At 38.5% G+C, this 16,583-nt stretch overlaps 1 protein-coding gene and 1 long non-coding RNA gene across 2 annotated transcripts in view; both read right to left on the minus strand.

Moving 5' to 3' along the window:
* The window catches only part of LOC134753671 (uncharacterized), a 256,262-nt gene that overhangs the window by 140,075 nt on the left and 99,604 nt on the right, over positions 1-16,583 (minus strand). The window lies entirely within an intron of this gene.
* The window catches only part of LOC134753648 (putative fatty acyl-CoA reductase CG5065), a 39,570-nt gene continuing 23,295 nt past the window's right edge, over positions 309-16,583 (minus strand). Inside the window, exons 2-12 of the mRNA XM_063689588.1 lie at positions 11,119-11,325; positions 10,557-10,714; positions 9,534-9,624; positions 8,329-8,474; positions 7,476-7,585; positions 5,329-5,521; positions 4,744-4,820; positions 3,487-3,649; positions 2,520-2,670; positions 983-1,089; positions 309-523 (exon numbers count right to left, since the gene is read on the minus strand). Of these exons, the coding sequence (XP_063545658.1) occupies positions 424-523; positions 983-1,089; positions 2,520-2,670; positions 3,487-3,649; positions 4,744-4,820; positions 5,329-5,521; positions 7,476-7,585; positions 8,329-8,474; positions 9,534-9,624; positions 10,557-10,714; positions 11,119-11,325 (1,503 nt within the window). The 3' untranslated portion in view covers positions 309-423. The remainder of the gene's footprint in view (positions 524-982; positions 1,090-2,519; positions 2,671-3,486; positions 3,650-4,743; positions 4,821-5,328; positions 5,522-7,475; positions 7,586-8,328; positions 8,475-9,533; positions 9,625-10,556; positions 10,715-11,118; positions 11,326-16,583) is intronic.

Below are 16,583 nucleotides of genomic sequence, written 5' to 3' on the forward strand. Positions count from 1 at the left end.
TTAATAGCCCCAGTTTTTTAATATAATTAAAAACATGACAAATATTACAATACACACATTTAAATTAAATTAAATTAAATTACCAGATAAAATTTCTATTATATTTAAGTAGTATACGGATAATTTTTCGTTTATAGTCTGGCATACCAGTTTTTCAGAAGAAATTAGCGACGAATTGGAAAAGTTTAGCAAAGGATCAATCTACACTAATTTTAAATTTCGTGTCTTTTTCTATTGGCTAATTTATTTGTCAAACTGTACATTATAATTATTACAGTTTAAAAACATGACCGATTTAAATTAAAAAGTAAAAAAAATACTTATTTATTAACCAAGAAAAAAATACAGTTTCATTGGACGGATTATAAATTTATTACTTATAATTTATTTAATACATGCGTAAAACTTTTAATAAATAGTGTTTTAAAACATTACGGATACAAACATCCTTACATAATAATATAAGAAGTACGCGCACAGCGAGTATATGATGATAGTTGTGCTCCTGTCTAGGTAGTACAATCTGAAAGAGAAAAAAATCTAAATGTCAAAAAATATAGATTACCTAATATACAGGTATTCATTGAATTATCAATTTCATCATTATTAACTTAGAATAAATAATTAATTATTTTCAATCACACTTAATCCCACGGTGTTTCATCATTCATGTAGTCTTGTGTGCTATATTTTTAAATTATGTAAAACGTAACAGACTTAGATACAATACAATACAATACAATACAAATCCTCTTTATTGCACAACCTCAGAATAAAAATATATTTATTTAACTAAAATAAATTACAGAAAGAATTAAGAAAAAACTAAAAGATACTTAAACAATAAATGTACATGAAATGTACTCAGAATAAGTGTACATGGAAACACAAATAATACATGAAGACAGAGGTAAACAACAGGCGGCCTTGTCGGTAAAGAGCGATCTTTTCCAGACAACCTTACTATTACTTAGGTACTTACTGTTTCTGCAGCTTTCTGGCCTGTGGGAGACTAGACGGGTCCTCCTTGCAGCAATACTGCCGTGCGCCGTAAATGTAGTCGCGGATGTACAGATTCCAGTTTATCATCTAAACATAGATAATACTTTTATTAACATTTATTTACATACAAGATATATACAGTGGTACTACGTAAACGAAATTAATAACTAGCTTAAATCTAAAATAGGCCCTTGAGGCATTGTACCAAGGATGCTGGCGGCATTTCCCCGCTGTATCGCAATGCTGATACGTTGTGCGAGAAAGCCGCCAGCTCTTCGGTCACCAGTTACGTCAACCAGACGCTTCGCGATTTCTGCAAACAACTTATGCGCGCTGGGACCCCATGGACCTAGAGTTTCAAAATACAATAAAATTTTTAATTTAAGTCGAATATTCGCTACAGACTGGTAAGACATAAACCCTTTTCGAGTCAAAGTCAGTCCAACCCGACATATAACGCACCGGCAGGGGTGCGAAACTCCTCGCTTCGGGCAAACTCGGCTCCGTTCGGCTCAGCATTGCTCCGAGCAGTGTTGGCCGAAACGTTAATGCAACTAACCAATAACCAGTACTAATTGAACCGTAAACTGTAACCGTCCGTTACGGTTTACGGTTTATTTGTACTGGTTAATGGTTAATTGCAAATTAACGTTCGGCCAACACTGGCTCCGAGCAATTATCAGGGTTGGCACAACTTGACGTGGCTTTGCGTGCACGACCACAGATAAGATAATGATTTGAATTTTGACAAACCTAAATAGCCGAAATGGACAGTGCCATATATCAGAAAGGGATAAAGGGATAGCAATTTTCCTCTTGAATCACTCTATCTATTTAAAAAAAAAACCGCATCTAAATCCTTTGCGTAGTCAAACTCACTCAAACATATTTACAAATACAGACCCTGTAAGGGCACAGCAATTTATTTTTATACATACTTATATTTAAAATTAATCTTATTAATTACATTGCAAAAAAAAATACTAACATTCTACTTTTTTCGGGAAGTATCATCGAACAACTCCTGCAGAAAGTAATAACTTTTGTCAAATAAGTATTTATTTAAGGTGGTTTCAAATGATTTGGGGCTTTCTATTGATTTTATTGCTTGTGGAATTTAATAACAAAACTTCCGTGAGACACAGACATATTAAATATATTAATAACGGGTCACTCACGTGTTTTAAGTCGAAAACGCTCGACAACCCATCATTTGACAATAATGCCGTAAACGAGGGTAGTTTCTTGCCCCCCCTGCCGCCCCTTGCGCCGACGGAGGGCTGCGGTCCGCAGTCTGCGCCGGTCCGTCACCGTCGACGCAAGCTCCTGATGACGCTCCTCGGTACGGAGTGAAACATGTCGAGCGTTTTCGACTTAAAACACGTGAGTGACCCGTTATTAATATATTGTGGAATTTAGTTTTAAAGATCTAAGCATACATAGGGACAGACAGCGGAATGCGACTTTGTTTTATACTATCATCTACTTACTGCTACTTGTGCAAACTGTAAACTAACCTTAACATCTGTGTAGAATGTGTCATCATCCTCCTTAGATATGACGTTGCGTAGAGCCACAAAGTTATCGTTTTTAAAATGCCACTCCTTCGTCGTGTAGTACTGCAACACATCCAGCCCGTAGCTGATACGCTTCTGTATTTGGACCATACTGGAAAAACGATAAAAAAATGCATTTAACTGATTTGCATGATCGGATAAGTAAGTAAATATTCTTTATTGTGCACCATAGAGTTGAAAAACCGGCCAAGTGCGAGTCGGACTCGCGCACGAAGGGTTCCGTACCATTACGCAAAAAACGGCAAAAAAATCACGTTTGTTGTATGGGAGCCCCACTTAAATATTTATTTCATTCTGTTTTTAGTATTTGTTGTTATAGCGGCAACAGAAATATATCATCTGTGAAAATTTCAACTGTCTAGCTATCACGGTTCATGAGATACAGCCTGGTGACAGACGGGCAGACGGGCAGACGGACAGACGGACAGATAGACAGCGAAGTCTTAGTAATAGGGTCCCGTTTTTACCCTTTGGGTACGGAACCCTAAAAAATACACAGAAAGCGAAATACCTTAAGACTGACATCTCCAGGCTTGACGCCTTAAATCTTAAAACTAGTAAAAAAATACTTAACTAACTTAGCGGTTTCACTCACGTATTTTTAGTCACTCGAGCGACATGTTTCGGAGAGCCTAGGTCTCCATTTCAGTACGTGACGCCCACCCGTCGTGACCGCTACTCACTCAGGCCCTGTTAGTGCTTGAAAATGGAGACCTAGGCTCTCCGAAACATGTCGCGCGAGTGACTAAAAATACGTGAGTGAAACCGCTAAGTTAGTTAAGTTAATATGTCTCACGATACTTTAAGAACAAATTAAATTATTTTCTATGAATGAAATTCAGATTATTTCACGATATCGACGACGTCAGACGTTTTGTCTCACGATAGTTTAAAAAAGAATACTCACAAAGTCTTCTTTCCCAGCATCATCAGTAACAAATCCACGAGGTAAGCCGGTATGATATGGGTGAAGAGTAGCGCGATCTGATGCAGCAGTCGCGAGGACTTCGGCGAGCCGCCCGGGTACCACAGGCACACGGAGAACGGGAACTCCTGAACGTGGACACGACCTGGGGAAGGAATAATCACGTAATCGGTCTATATCCCGGTCAATATAAGTCTAGTGAAACATTGACATATATATTACTTCGTAAAGACGGGCCTTACGGGTACCAAAGATAGATAAAACTCCGTTAATAGATGGATACAGTCTAAGGAAAAAACGTGCCTCGAAAATCACGAAAATTTGATTCTCGATCAGATGGCGCCACTAGCTTCGGCCTACTCTCGTATAGAGGGCGTTGACGGTTTCGTTTGTTATTCATGATTTTAACGCATATCAGTGAAAGAACATGGGTCAAAATCATATAAAAATAATTAATGCAAATAAAAAAAACATTTATCCATATTTAAATACATTTTATCGTATTTTTATAAATCTTTATTTTTAGTTTTAAAGTATGTCGATAGATGGCAGTGAATTTACAGTGGTTACAAAATATACTATGACAGTACCGCTCTATCTTATTATATCCTCTTTCCGGGTACCAAAGACCTATATAACTCCGTCAAAGAGGATATCTATAATAGGATAGAGCGGTACTGTCATAGTAAATTTTGTAGCCACAGTAAATTCACTGCCATCTATCGACACACAATTAAAACTAAAAATAAAGATGTATAAAAATACCATAAAATGTATTTATATATGGATAGATGTTTTTTTTTAATTTGCATTAATTATTTTTATATTATTATGACCCATGTTCTTTCACTGATATGCTTTAAAATTGTTAAATAACAAACGAAACCGTCAACGCCATCTATACAAGAGTACAAATACAAATACAAATAGTTTATTTCCAGAAACATTAGAGCATTTACAGTTTATACTGACCCCCACACTAGGCAAAGCCTGTCCAGTGAGGGAGAGTAGGCCAAAGGTAGTGGCGCCATCTGATCGAAAATCAAATTTTCTTTATTTTCGAGGCACGTTTTTTCCTTAGACTGATCCATGTATTATATTTTTGCCCATATTGAGCGCCGCGATTGAATTATTAATTATTAATAAAACATCTTACACTTACTCATTACTAACTACCCTTGTACCTAATGTTACATATACGAGACTGTTTGTTTCTTAATTCTTAAAAATAAATCTTACCCATATCAAGCGCCGCACCCCACGTGAGAGGATTTCTTCCTGATTCAGTCACATTCACTACCTGTACTTCTTTTGGTCTGTAAAAAATAAACCAGTTTCAAAAGTAGTTGATATGGCCAATGGTCAAGGGGGGGCAAATACATCGGAGCGGCCAAGGTGAACAAACATCTGAATACGCCTCTATTGTTAAGGCGTTAAGTGTGCGTGTTTAGATATTTTTGAGCACCTTAGTTAGCCGCTCTGGTATAATTATCTGATGGTGGCGACTGTACATGAATTAAAACCATATATAATATATACTACTTCGTAAAGAGCGGCCTTACGAGCACTACGAATGGGGCCGATAATTAATTACACCCGCGCTCAGTCGTGTGGCGAATTGCGCAGTGAAAAGGCGTCACCATTGTTGTAAACAAAGTATAAGCGTATGCATACAATTCCGAGAACACCGACGCTTTTCCACTGCGCAATTCGCTACACGACTGAGCGCGCTGGTGTAACTAAATGCGATTTTGACTTCAATGTATCGGCCCCATTCGTAAGGCCGGTCTTTACGAAGTAATATATATGTCTATGATTACTTACTTATTGACGCCTGTGTTGTAAGCCACCAATATACAGCCGTTGACGACAAAGTCCACAGGAATCACGTCGGCCCTAAGTGTGTCGTTACAGTGCATGGTTCTGATGACTCCCTTCCCCGCGCCCACTAAAAGGCCGGTGGGCCCGTTCAGGTTGTCCACCCAGCCCGGCATGGGCTCCTTGTGGGCTGCTGTAACTGGAAATATAAACAAATTTTATCAAAAATTGATAAATTAGTAGTACTAAAGTAAGTAAAACAAGTACATAACACAGAGAAAAATAATAATTACTTAACTAAATAAATAGGTAATGAATCTGCAAATCTTACATCATATCATAAAGAAATAACAATGAGGATATAATAAGATAGAGCGGTACTGTCATAGTAAATTTTGTAACCACTGTAAATTCACTGCCATCTATCGACATACTTTGAAACTAAAAATTAAGATTTATAAAAATACGTTAAAATGTATTTAAATATGAATAAATGATTTTTTTATTTGCATTAATTATTTTTATATGATTTTGACCCATGTTCTTTCACTGATATGCGTTAAAATTATAAATAACAAACGAAACAGTCAACGCCCTCTATACGAGTGTAGGCCAAAACTAGTGGCGCCATCTGATCGAGAATCAAATTTTCGTGATTTTCGAGGCACGTTTTTTCCTTAGACTGTATCCATCTATTACGGAGGTTATATCTATCTTTGGAAATAATAAGTAAAGAAAGAGTGGTAACTCCATACATCATTTTCGCGCCTTTTTTGTAGTTGACATCTAGTGTCAAGTAGCGGAACTCGCAGTACTGCTACTCGACACTAGATGTCGAATGTGTCGCGACTGACGAAAAGAGTACCTATTGCTCAACAATTTATAACTAATATTAAAAGCAGGAGTTGAAAATAGAGTTCCGGTTATTCTGGTTATAATATTAGCTGAAAATCGTGTAGCGTTACACTTTTTGTTTGCCGCGTTATCTATTTTCAAGTAGCAGTACTGAGAGTTCCGCTACTTGACGCTATATGTCGACTACGATATAAGGCGCGTTCTGGTAAGAAAACTGATGTATGGAGTGAGCACTTTCTTTACTTATCTCTATGGTCATATTACAAATTTCAACATAAAAGTGCATGGCGGCGACTTTATCAATGAATTCATTCATAATTTCTCCATGCAATTTCGCAGCTCAATGTACAGTCGCCATGAGATATATCTGAGCGGTCAAGGCTCTCACAAATATCTATATTTCATATTTCATATATTTATTCAGTATAACAATAAACATTGTGTTTGAATTTCTATTATAATTAACTTAACCTAATTAAAAAATTACATTAAATAGTTAAAATTAAATATTATACAATAATCCATGCTCATTATTTTAATTAATTAAATACATTTCATTTTCAACTTATTCATTATCAACATATTATTACAATTACAAGTGCGAATACAATTAATATAAATAATGTCATATATGTCTATTGTATACAAAACTAGCATAATTAACTAATATCTTGTATCGTCGTCCAATAAATATTCCTCCACTGAATAGAAGCATTTCTTGAGTAGAAAAGCTTTTAATTTATTATTGAACAAGTTGGCATTTGTGAGCGACTTCAAATCAATTGGCAATTTGTTAAATAGGACAATAGCCTGGTGACCTGCTGAGTGCTTAAATACCTTGAGATTTGATCTGACAGTCAGTGGCAAGTCCTTTCTTCTTGAAGCTAGACGAGCTTCCCGTTTCTCTATGTTTTCAATCTCGTTCAAGGACTTTACCAAATCACATAGCACTATAAGAATGTACAGGCTGGGTACAGTCAGAATTCCAAACTCAGAGAAGTAATTCCTACAGGACGTCAGCTGCGATATTCGTGCTATTACTCTAATAGCCCTTTTCTGGGCCACAAAAGCCGAATGACAATTGTATTGATCTGAACACGCCTCTATTTTCAAGGCATTAAGAGTGCGTGTTCAGATATTGTGAATACCTCGGCCGCACCGATATATCTGATGGCGACTGTACATTACTCACGCAAGCAAAAAGGGGTTTTAGTTAAGTTTTTTACTTAATACATACCAACTATACGGATAGGTGTTCGGTTGAGAGTCGATTTATAATCCAAGTCTCAGCTACTCACCGATAGATGGCCTCGCGATGGCGATAGGGAACTTTCCTTCGTACTGCGCCACTAGTGACTCCGACAGCGATTTTGTGTACGCGTAGGTATTTGGTTGCGGGTCGATCAGTCTGGAATATTAAAATAGTTTAGGATTAATTCAGAGTTTATTAAGTAAACCGAATTCGTTTAGAAACTTACAATTACCGGGATAAACCGGACTAATTGCAGCAGCAGTTGTGGATGCCATTCCATTAAATCGAGCAGATCCCAACTGGGGAAGTACCCTCCACTTTACAGAAAACCGCAGCCAAATAACACTAGACCCTACTCATAGTGTTGTGTTCCTGCCGGTGAGTAAGATTGCCAGAGCTCAACGAGGGTGCGGAGTGTTAGGGTCGGCAACGCGCATGTAACACCTCTGGAGTTTCAGTCGTCCATGGGTCTATATGGGGTCGCATAATAATTGATTGTCCTAATGTAATGTTACGCATAAAACTCTTTTCGCATAATTGTTATTGTGCTGAAACTATTTACATTTCTGAAAAATTATATATATTAGTTATAGGCTATGGTGGCCGCTTACCATCCGGCGGGCCGTATGCTTGTTTGCCACCGACGTAGTATTAAACAACCGGACAAGTGCGAGTAGGACTCGCCCACCAAGGGTTCCGTACTTTTTAGTATTTGTTGTTATAGCGGCAACAGAAATACATCATCTGTGAAAATTTTAATTATCTAGCTTGATAGCTCATGAGTTACATAAGGTTCATGAGATACAGCCCGGTGACAGACATACGGACAGTGGAGTCTTAGTAATAGGGTCCCGTTTTTACCCTTTGGGTACGGAACCCTAAAAAGTCATTGTACTTACTTGGGTTGTAAATGCGAGATTAGATCATCGTCCATCCATTCTACACAATGCATGACCTCTTGCGGCTTGTGTTTGGTTTCGTACACACGCTCCTCCAGCACAGGCAGTTCGCAGCGGCAGTACGCTGTTGACACGTGGACGAATACCTGTGGACGAGGGTGCATTCGTCAGGAACACCAATTTTAACCCGTGGAGAGCCCTACTGTCACACGTGTGTCAGTAGTTAGTATAGGAGTTCCATACTACTGTGAAACTGGGGCGATCGTGCTCCAGGGGTTAAATATAATTCACAGAGGGGGTCCCTTTGTTTGACATAATTATTGAGTCATAATGTAATGATTGTCATATTATCATTAGTCATAATTCTTACTTTTCAGGATTTTCCTCAGGTTATCCTATAGATAGGTTAGGTTAGGTTAGGTTTGTTTTATGGCAATCTTGAAAAGTTACGCGTTTCCGAGAAAATTATGACTAACGAAAATGTGGACAAACAATATATAATGACTTAAAACTATACGGGAAACAATAGAGACCCATCACAGAGATCAGTGATTATGTGAATTTGTGATTTGTAGTGCCATATACAGCACAAAGTTGACAGACAAAGGGGTCGCCTTCGACAAAATTATGACTTCACAAGACGATTTCGCGCGCACACACACTCACTGATTTTGAGCCTGCCCGAGTTTACTTTTTACGGTGGGATGTGGCCGTTTTTTCGTCCATTCCACTTTCCTCGATGTTGTCGCTTGCGTCTCTGTGTTTATAATGAGCGTAATCTTAATTGTACGTTTGCACTGTGGTGGTGTCGTTGGTTCCCCCACTCCTGTACTGTAACTGTTGCTGTGGCCTCTTTGGTTGACGTTAGCTTCAGTGGAGCTGGTTGTCTAGGTGGTTGGGAGGCTCGGCGCTGGCGGTTTGATGCTAGACGGCTGGGATGCTGGGCGTTTGGGTGGCTGGGCTGTGGCTGGCTGGGCGGCTGGGATGCTCGACGGCTGGCCTGCTGGCGGTGTTTTAAGCTGGATCTTCCTCGAGCAGCCCCACTGGCAGGGTCGCCATGAAGCACATTCGCACATTTACAACTCGAATGAATGCATTGCTCAGCCTGGAGTTGTTAATGTGCGAATGTCACGAAAACAACATGAAATCGGGGAGTTTAAAACACAGTTTTGTCTTAGTAGGTCGGCTAAAATTATAGTACCCACCTCGAGGTGTGACATGCCTTCAGTAAGGTCCAGGACGCGCTGGGTCCCGCCCGTATTGAGCGCAGTAGCATCTTTCAGCGGCATGTCGAACCTGAAATACGAAATGGAGGATACATTATTAAAATAATTAGTAAAGTAAAAAGCAAAGATAGATATAACTCCGTAATAGATGGATACAGTCTAAGGAAAAAAACGTGCTTCGAAAATCAAGAAAATTTGATTCTCGTTCAGAGGGCGCTACTAGCTTTGGCCTACTGTCGTATAGATGGCGTTGACGGTTTCGTTTGTTATTTAACAATTTTAACGCATATCAGTGAAAAAACATGGGTCAAAATCATAAAAATAATTAATGCAAATAAAAAAAACATTTATACATATTTAAATACATTTTATCGTATTTTTATAAATCTTCATTTTTAGTTTTAAAGTGTGTCCACAGATGGCAGTGAATTTACTGGGGTTACAAAATTTACTATGACAGTACCGCTCTAGTATAAGTTACTCTATGGTAAAAAGTTATGACCTCAGATAGGGACTTCAAAAGTAACATCCATAATATACAGGTGGCTCAAAAATAAGTGCATTCCCGTTGCTAGGGAGGTTTTGGGATTATACTGAGCAATTTTTACCACCAACCACGAAATCGAGAAAAAATTTTTTACCCTCCCATAGAAAATGGACCAGCCAAAATGTATTAAACAGAAACAATTTTTCGCGATTTCGGGGTTTTGGTCCCATAGTAAAAGTTGCTCAGTATAATCCCAAACAAAACCTCCCTGGCAACAGGAATGGACTTATTTTTTAGTCACCGTGTATATGTGACCAAAAAGTGTGTTCGAATGGGTTAATTTGCCTAGACTGTGTCCTATTTCGCCTTAAAGGCTTTAAATTTATACGAATAAAAATATGACCAGCGCAATGGAAGAGGATCTGAGTCTCCTTTAGTGTCCAAAGTCCATCGCTAGATGTTTTACTAGATGTTGCTGCTACTAGTCACTAGATGGCGCTGTCCAATATGATTACCTGACGCAAGCGGCACAATGGAAGATGATCTGCGTCTCCCTTCTCAGTTCTTGACGATGCTCCTCTGAGATACCCATGCCCTCAGCCAGGATATCTCCTGGGATCAGGCGAAGCTTCTCGAAGCATTTAGGGTTGGTTTCGTGAAGACGGTCGAATATCTAAACAGAAAGGGGGTTAGTTAAGCATTGGCATCATGACATAAAGTTTATGAGTGTTCTCGAGATTTTTGAAAACTTAAAGCAAATAGGTAGACGACAAAATAACTTAAATTTAATCTCACTGTTCAATAGGGACCGTGCGCGTTGGAGGGTCTGCCATCTTCTGGCCTGAATCAGAACCATAAACATGTACATCACGAGTACATTGACACTTCATGCCAAAGCAAGTGCTGCCATCTTGTGGGCTACTTTGGAAGCATAAACTACACCATTTACGCCTCGCGCCAAAAATCTGACGTCTCCTGTGCTGCCCCTCTACAGTTTATGCACGCTCCTCTTTGATGATACCATTAAACACTAGAAGTACTGCTATTCGCCGTTAGAGGGCGTTAAAACCAACTCACCCGGCACTTAAAAAACCCCTCAAGCCTCTCGCTGCTGCTCTGCCCTTTCTTAGCTCTCATCAACATGTATATCCTCTTCAGGTCAGGGCAGGACCTAAGCAGCTTCTCAACGAGCACTTTGCCCATAAAACCAGTGGCTCCGGTGATAAAGATGGTTTTGTTTGCGTAGTACTCTGCTACGCTCATAGAGGGCGCCATGGTGGATTTCTGTAAAAGAAATGATGAATCTTTATTTATTTATTTCATAATATCATAGAGAAATATAAGTAAAGAAAGAGTTGTAACTCCATACATGGGGCATTTTCTATGAAAAGGGACCGTATTGTCGATGGCGCTTACGCCGCACAGCGTCGCGCGGCAGTGTATTTATTTCGGAGCATCGTTTATAATGGCGTAAGCGCCATCGACAATAAGGTTCCTTTTTATAGAAAATACCACACATCATTTTTCTTAGCAAAACGCGCCTTATTTCGTAGTCGACATCAATCAGTACTGCTACTCGACACTAGATGTCGCGGCAAACAAAAAGTCTAATGCTCAACGATTTTCAGCTAATACTTATTATAACCAGAGTAACCGGAACTCTATTTTCAACTCCTTCTGCTTTTAATATTAGTTATAAATTGTTGAGCAATACATGCGACACTCGCGACACATTCGACATCTAGTGCCGAGTAGCAGTACTCAGAGTTCCGCTACTTGACGCTAGATGTCGACTACGAAATAAGGCGCGAAAACCGATGTATGGAGTTATCACTCTTTCTTTCTATTATTGTTTGTATGACAAAAATAGATATAACTCCGTAATAGATGGAAAACAGTCTAAGGAAAAAAAGTGCCTCGAATATCACGAAAATTTGATTCTCGATCAGATGGCGCCACTAGTTTTGGCCTACTCTCGTATAGAGGGCGTTGACGGTTTTGTTTGTTATTTATTATTTTAACGCATATCAGTGAAAGAACATGGGTCAAAATCATATAAAAATAATTAATGCAAATAAAAAAATCATTTATCCATGTTTAAGTACATTTTATCGTATTTTTATAAATCTTCATTTTTAGTTTTAAAGTATGTCGATAGATGCCAGTGAATTTACAGTGGTTACAAAATTTACTATGGCAGTACCACTCTATCTTATTATATCCTCTTTGATATTAGTTAGTTAGTTACATTGGTTAGTTATATATTGTTGAGCAATACACTTTCTGTCAGTCGCGACACTCGCGACACATGTGACATCTAGTGTCGAGTAGCAGTACTGATAGTTCCGCTACTTGACGCTAGATGTCGACTACGAAATAAGGCGCGAAAACCGATGTATGGAGTTATCACTCTTTCTTTACTTATGAAAATGAAAATGAAAATGAAAAATGAAAATATTTTATTTCATTAATAAAATGTTACATTACAAGGTAGTAGGTTGGGACTTCCTTTTAAGTATATTATACCTGTATCAGGAAGCCCCGCTCCTCCGTAGCAACAAGTAATTTTTAGTTTAACAAAAGCAGAAAGAAAACTTAAGCTAATACAATTTTATCTACATTAAATGTGTATATATATATATATGTGTGTGTGTGTGTGTGTGTGTGTGTGTGTGTGTGTGTGTGTGTGTGTGTGTGCGTGCGTGCGTGCGTGCGTGCGTGCGTGCGTGCGTGCGTGCGTGCGTGCGTGTGTGTGTGTGTGTGTGTGTGTGTGTGTGTGTGTGTGTGTGTGTGTGTGTGTGTGTGTGTGTGTGTGTGTGTGTGTGTGTGCGTGTGTGTGTGTGTGTGTGTGTGAGTGTGTATGTGTGTGTAGGTGTATGAGATCGTGTGAGTGCAGGTGGTGAGATGATGTACTAATCGGCACTTCTTATATATACGTACTGTAAAGCATAGAACTATGTATCGTACTTTTCTTACACAATAGGTATTTTCTTATACAATAGGTACTGTAAAATGTAAAATGTCATATTTTCTTACTTATTATATTAAAACTGATAAGTAGGTACTTTAGAGTTTGAGTTAATATCAACTTAATTTAATATATCAGAGCCTCTGTCTCCTCGTAGTTAAGTATTTTAAGCCACTCGGTTAATATTTTTTTACATTTATATAGTTGTAAATTGTATATATTTAGTATTTTGTTTATTTTATTGTACACATATGCAGATTGCGCTCCAAATTGTCTCTTAGCAAATACAGATTTTGTAGTTGATATGGGGGCAACATTATGTTTTCTTCTACGATTTAGCAGCTGTGGGTTAAATGTTAACGTTTTATGTAGTCTCGTTGTTAGACTCAGTACATACAGCTTCCTCATTGTTAGTAAGTCACTTAGGTGGTAGAGGTCTTTCGTTGGGAATCTGTATGGCTTAGAATACATAACCTTTAGTAAACCTTTATACTTATATTTCTCTATTATTTCTTGTTTCATGTCTCTATTATAGTTTATATGGAGAACCGAGCTTGCCGGGGACTCTTAACTCTTTCCTAATAGCAAACATGTCAACTTTCTCTAATGCCGTTTCCATTTTCGTCACAATGTCGATTAGTTAACTTCAACTAATGCGTTTAATTGTCTTCATATTAGCTGCATATAAATGGGCTCGTTATACGAGGCTAGGTCAATGATATTATAGCTATAGGTTAGGCGGTTATCACACTGGATGCGATTCGCACATCGATCCGAATGCGAGCGGGATGTTGCTATAATTCGCGCATAACGTCTCGCTCAAGCATCACAGACTCGGGAATCGCATCCATTGTGATAACAGCCTAACACGCGCACGCGCTCCAAAATTGACGCACTTAAGGCCGTTCCATCGGTTTGCCGCTGTCTTTGTCACATTTCGCAAGAAAGAACAGGAAAGAACATCCGCGCCAAGTGTCAATTTTGATCGAATTTTGTCGGTTTTTATTTATTTTAAAAACGTTACCTAACAATATCGAAATTCTAAAGCTATGAAATTACTATTTATGTTAAGATTGTTTTTTCTTCTTTTTTTTGTTTATAGTATCACATAATAAATAACCGAGTAAAGTAGGATTAAAAGTCCGAGTTAGAGGTTACTTTGGGAATTAATTGTATCGAGCGAAGTGTCATAATTCGTGTATTGGAAGCTATGTTGTTAAAGATAATATAGTCAAGAACTACATATATTTTTTCCACGTCTACGAATATCAACGCCTCTTAGAAAAACAGGATCATATACGGAGATTTTTCGCCTTCTGGCTCAGGGAACCGCCTTAATGGTTCCTCTACAATATGGCCCAGCGGTGGACCAGGGAGATGGCACTGCGATGGTTAGGAGTACGCACTATGGAATGGGCCACGTCTAGATGCGTACTGTTATATCACAGATTAATAAATAGTAACGTTAAACCGAACGACCGGGGGCCTATCTAATATGACAACCCCGCAAACGTATGCGCCGTAATAGCGAACGAAACGCTAATATTTAGAAAACTCGTATAGCGGTTAACGGCTATGTATGATGAACCCTCGTGAACGTCAGCTGCCGCTCCGTTGGTGGGTTGAGGAATGGCAGCCACCGAAAAGCGTAACACGGTCTTTCCACCGCGATACAACCGGCTGACGATTTGTTTTATTAACAATAGCATCTAAAGTATCATCTGACAAACTATCAAACGGGAGTCGATGACGCCGATGACTGAAAAGAATTTTCTTTTTTACATGTTCATGTGACCAGCTGACGGTCTTACCACAGCGATACAATCGGCTGACGATTTTGTTTATTCACAATAGCATCTAAACTATCATCTGACAAAGTATCAAGCGGGAGGCGATGACAAAATTTTTTTTATAGACTATTTGCTGCCATTCCTCAACCCACCAACGGAGCGGCAGCTGACGTTCACGAGGGTTCATCATACATAGCATCGTGTACAGTTCAATAACGCTTTCAGGGTGCTGATGGGGCTGCCGCGATACTGCAGTGCATCAGGGATGTTTGCCGAGGCGCGGGTGGACTGTTTCCACACGACTATGCGCAAGCGATGTACATCCCTGGTGCGCCGGATCCGCGCCAGTACCAACAGCATTCTGAAAATGATATCTAACCGTTTAGACTGTGCATATCTCAACCGCTGTTGTAGTATACACCTGAACCGGGATGTACAATACCTACACTGACACCTGAAAACTTGTAAGAAGTATGAAGTGACATTTTATCAAATTTTAAAATTTTAATTTTAATTTAATTCTAATTAATGATAATACCTATTATACATTTTTAAATTTTAATTTTTAAACATATTTTAGTGACATTGATATTAATTTTATTGAATTTTGTTTTTATTGTATTTTGTTTGATTTAATTTCACTTCTTTTCAATTTTTAATTAATTAATTTATTATTAAGTTTATTGACATTCGTTATATAGTGACCATATATTTAAGCTTTATGTGTACTAACAACAATGATCTCAGTTGGTCTATTAATAAAATAAAATAAAATTAAATTAAATAGCGGTTAACCACTATATGAGTTTTCGCCCGGGAGGCGATTGGTCATGGAAATCTGTTCCTGGCCCGCGGTCTATAATGTCTCTCTAAAGGAGAAGTGTGGAGGGCACACACTCGTGCGCGAATCGCGGCGCGAAGCCGCGAACGTGAGTGCGTGGAGTCTAGTTCGCTAATCAGCGAAATCGACTCCACACTCGCGTTCGCGGCTTCGTGCGGCGTAGTCTGGAGCGGGCTTATCACTCTTTCATATTTGTGTGATAGAGAGATACGTTTCGTTCGCTACGGCGCAAACAATTGGCATCTTGGGTAGGCCCCCAGATGAGCTATTAATCATTAGTTCGTCAGTAATGGTAGAGCTTGATGAAAGGTATGTCGAAACTGTACTGCAGGTTAGCTGCTGGTCATCTACAATTATCAATTAAGTAGATTACCAAGCTATTACCTAACTGCATGGTATTTTCTAATGACAACAGTGAGGCAATGTCATCATTAAAGTAAAATTTCTATGAAAATGTGACGGGCGTACGCGTTTGCGTTAAGTCTCATTTTGTATGGGATTTTGAACAGCGCACCAAGCGGGACGTTTTGTCAACTCAAAATTCGAATACGCAATGAAATTTTAAAACACTATTCTTCGAAATCCGGTAAGGGTTGTTTGTGTGCTTATCACGAATATTTGTTCCTGAGTTATGGATATTATCTATAGTCTGTCAAGTCATATCCGTCGGTAGAAAAAAGCGGCAAATTTAAAAAATGTAGGCGCGAAGGGTAATCGTCCTATAGAAAATTTGAATTTCGTGCCTTTTTCTAATGACAAAGTTATTTCAAGGACTATATGTTTTTTTATTTTATTTAACTATTTTTACAGGTAAATCCTAATACAATACTCAATACAAACACAATACAATACAATACAATACAATATAATACAATAATACAATAGTGCCTTAATGTATTTATCTATACACGGTGGCTAAAAAATAAGTGCATTCTCGTTGCCA

The sequence above is a fragment of the Cydia strobilella genome, chromosome 27, assembly GCF_947568885.1.
Source record: "Cydia strobilella chromosome 27, ilCydStro3.1, whole genome shotgun sequence".
Classification (NCBI taxonomy): Eukaryota; Metazoa; Arthropoda; class Insecta; order Lepidoptera; family Tortricidae; genus Cydia; species Cydia strobilella.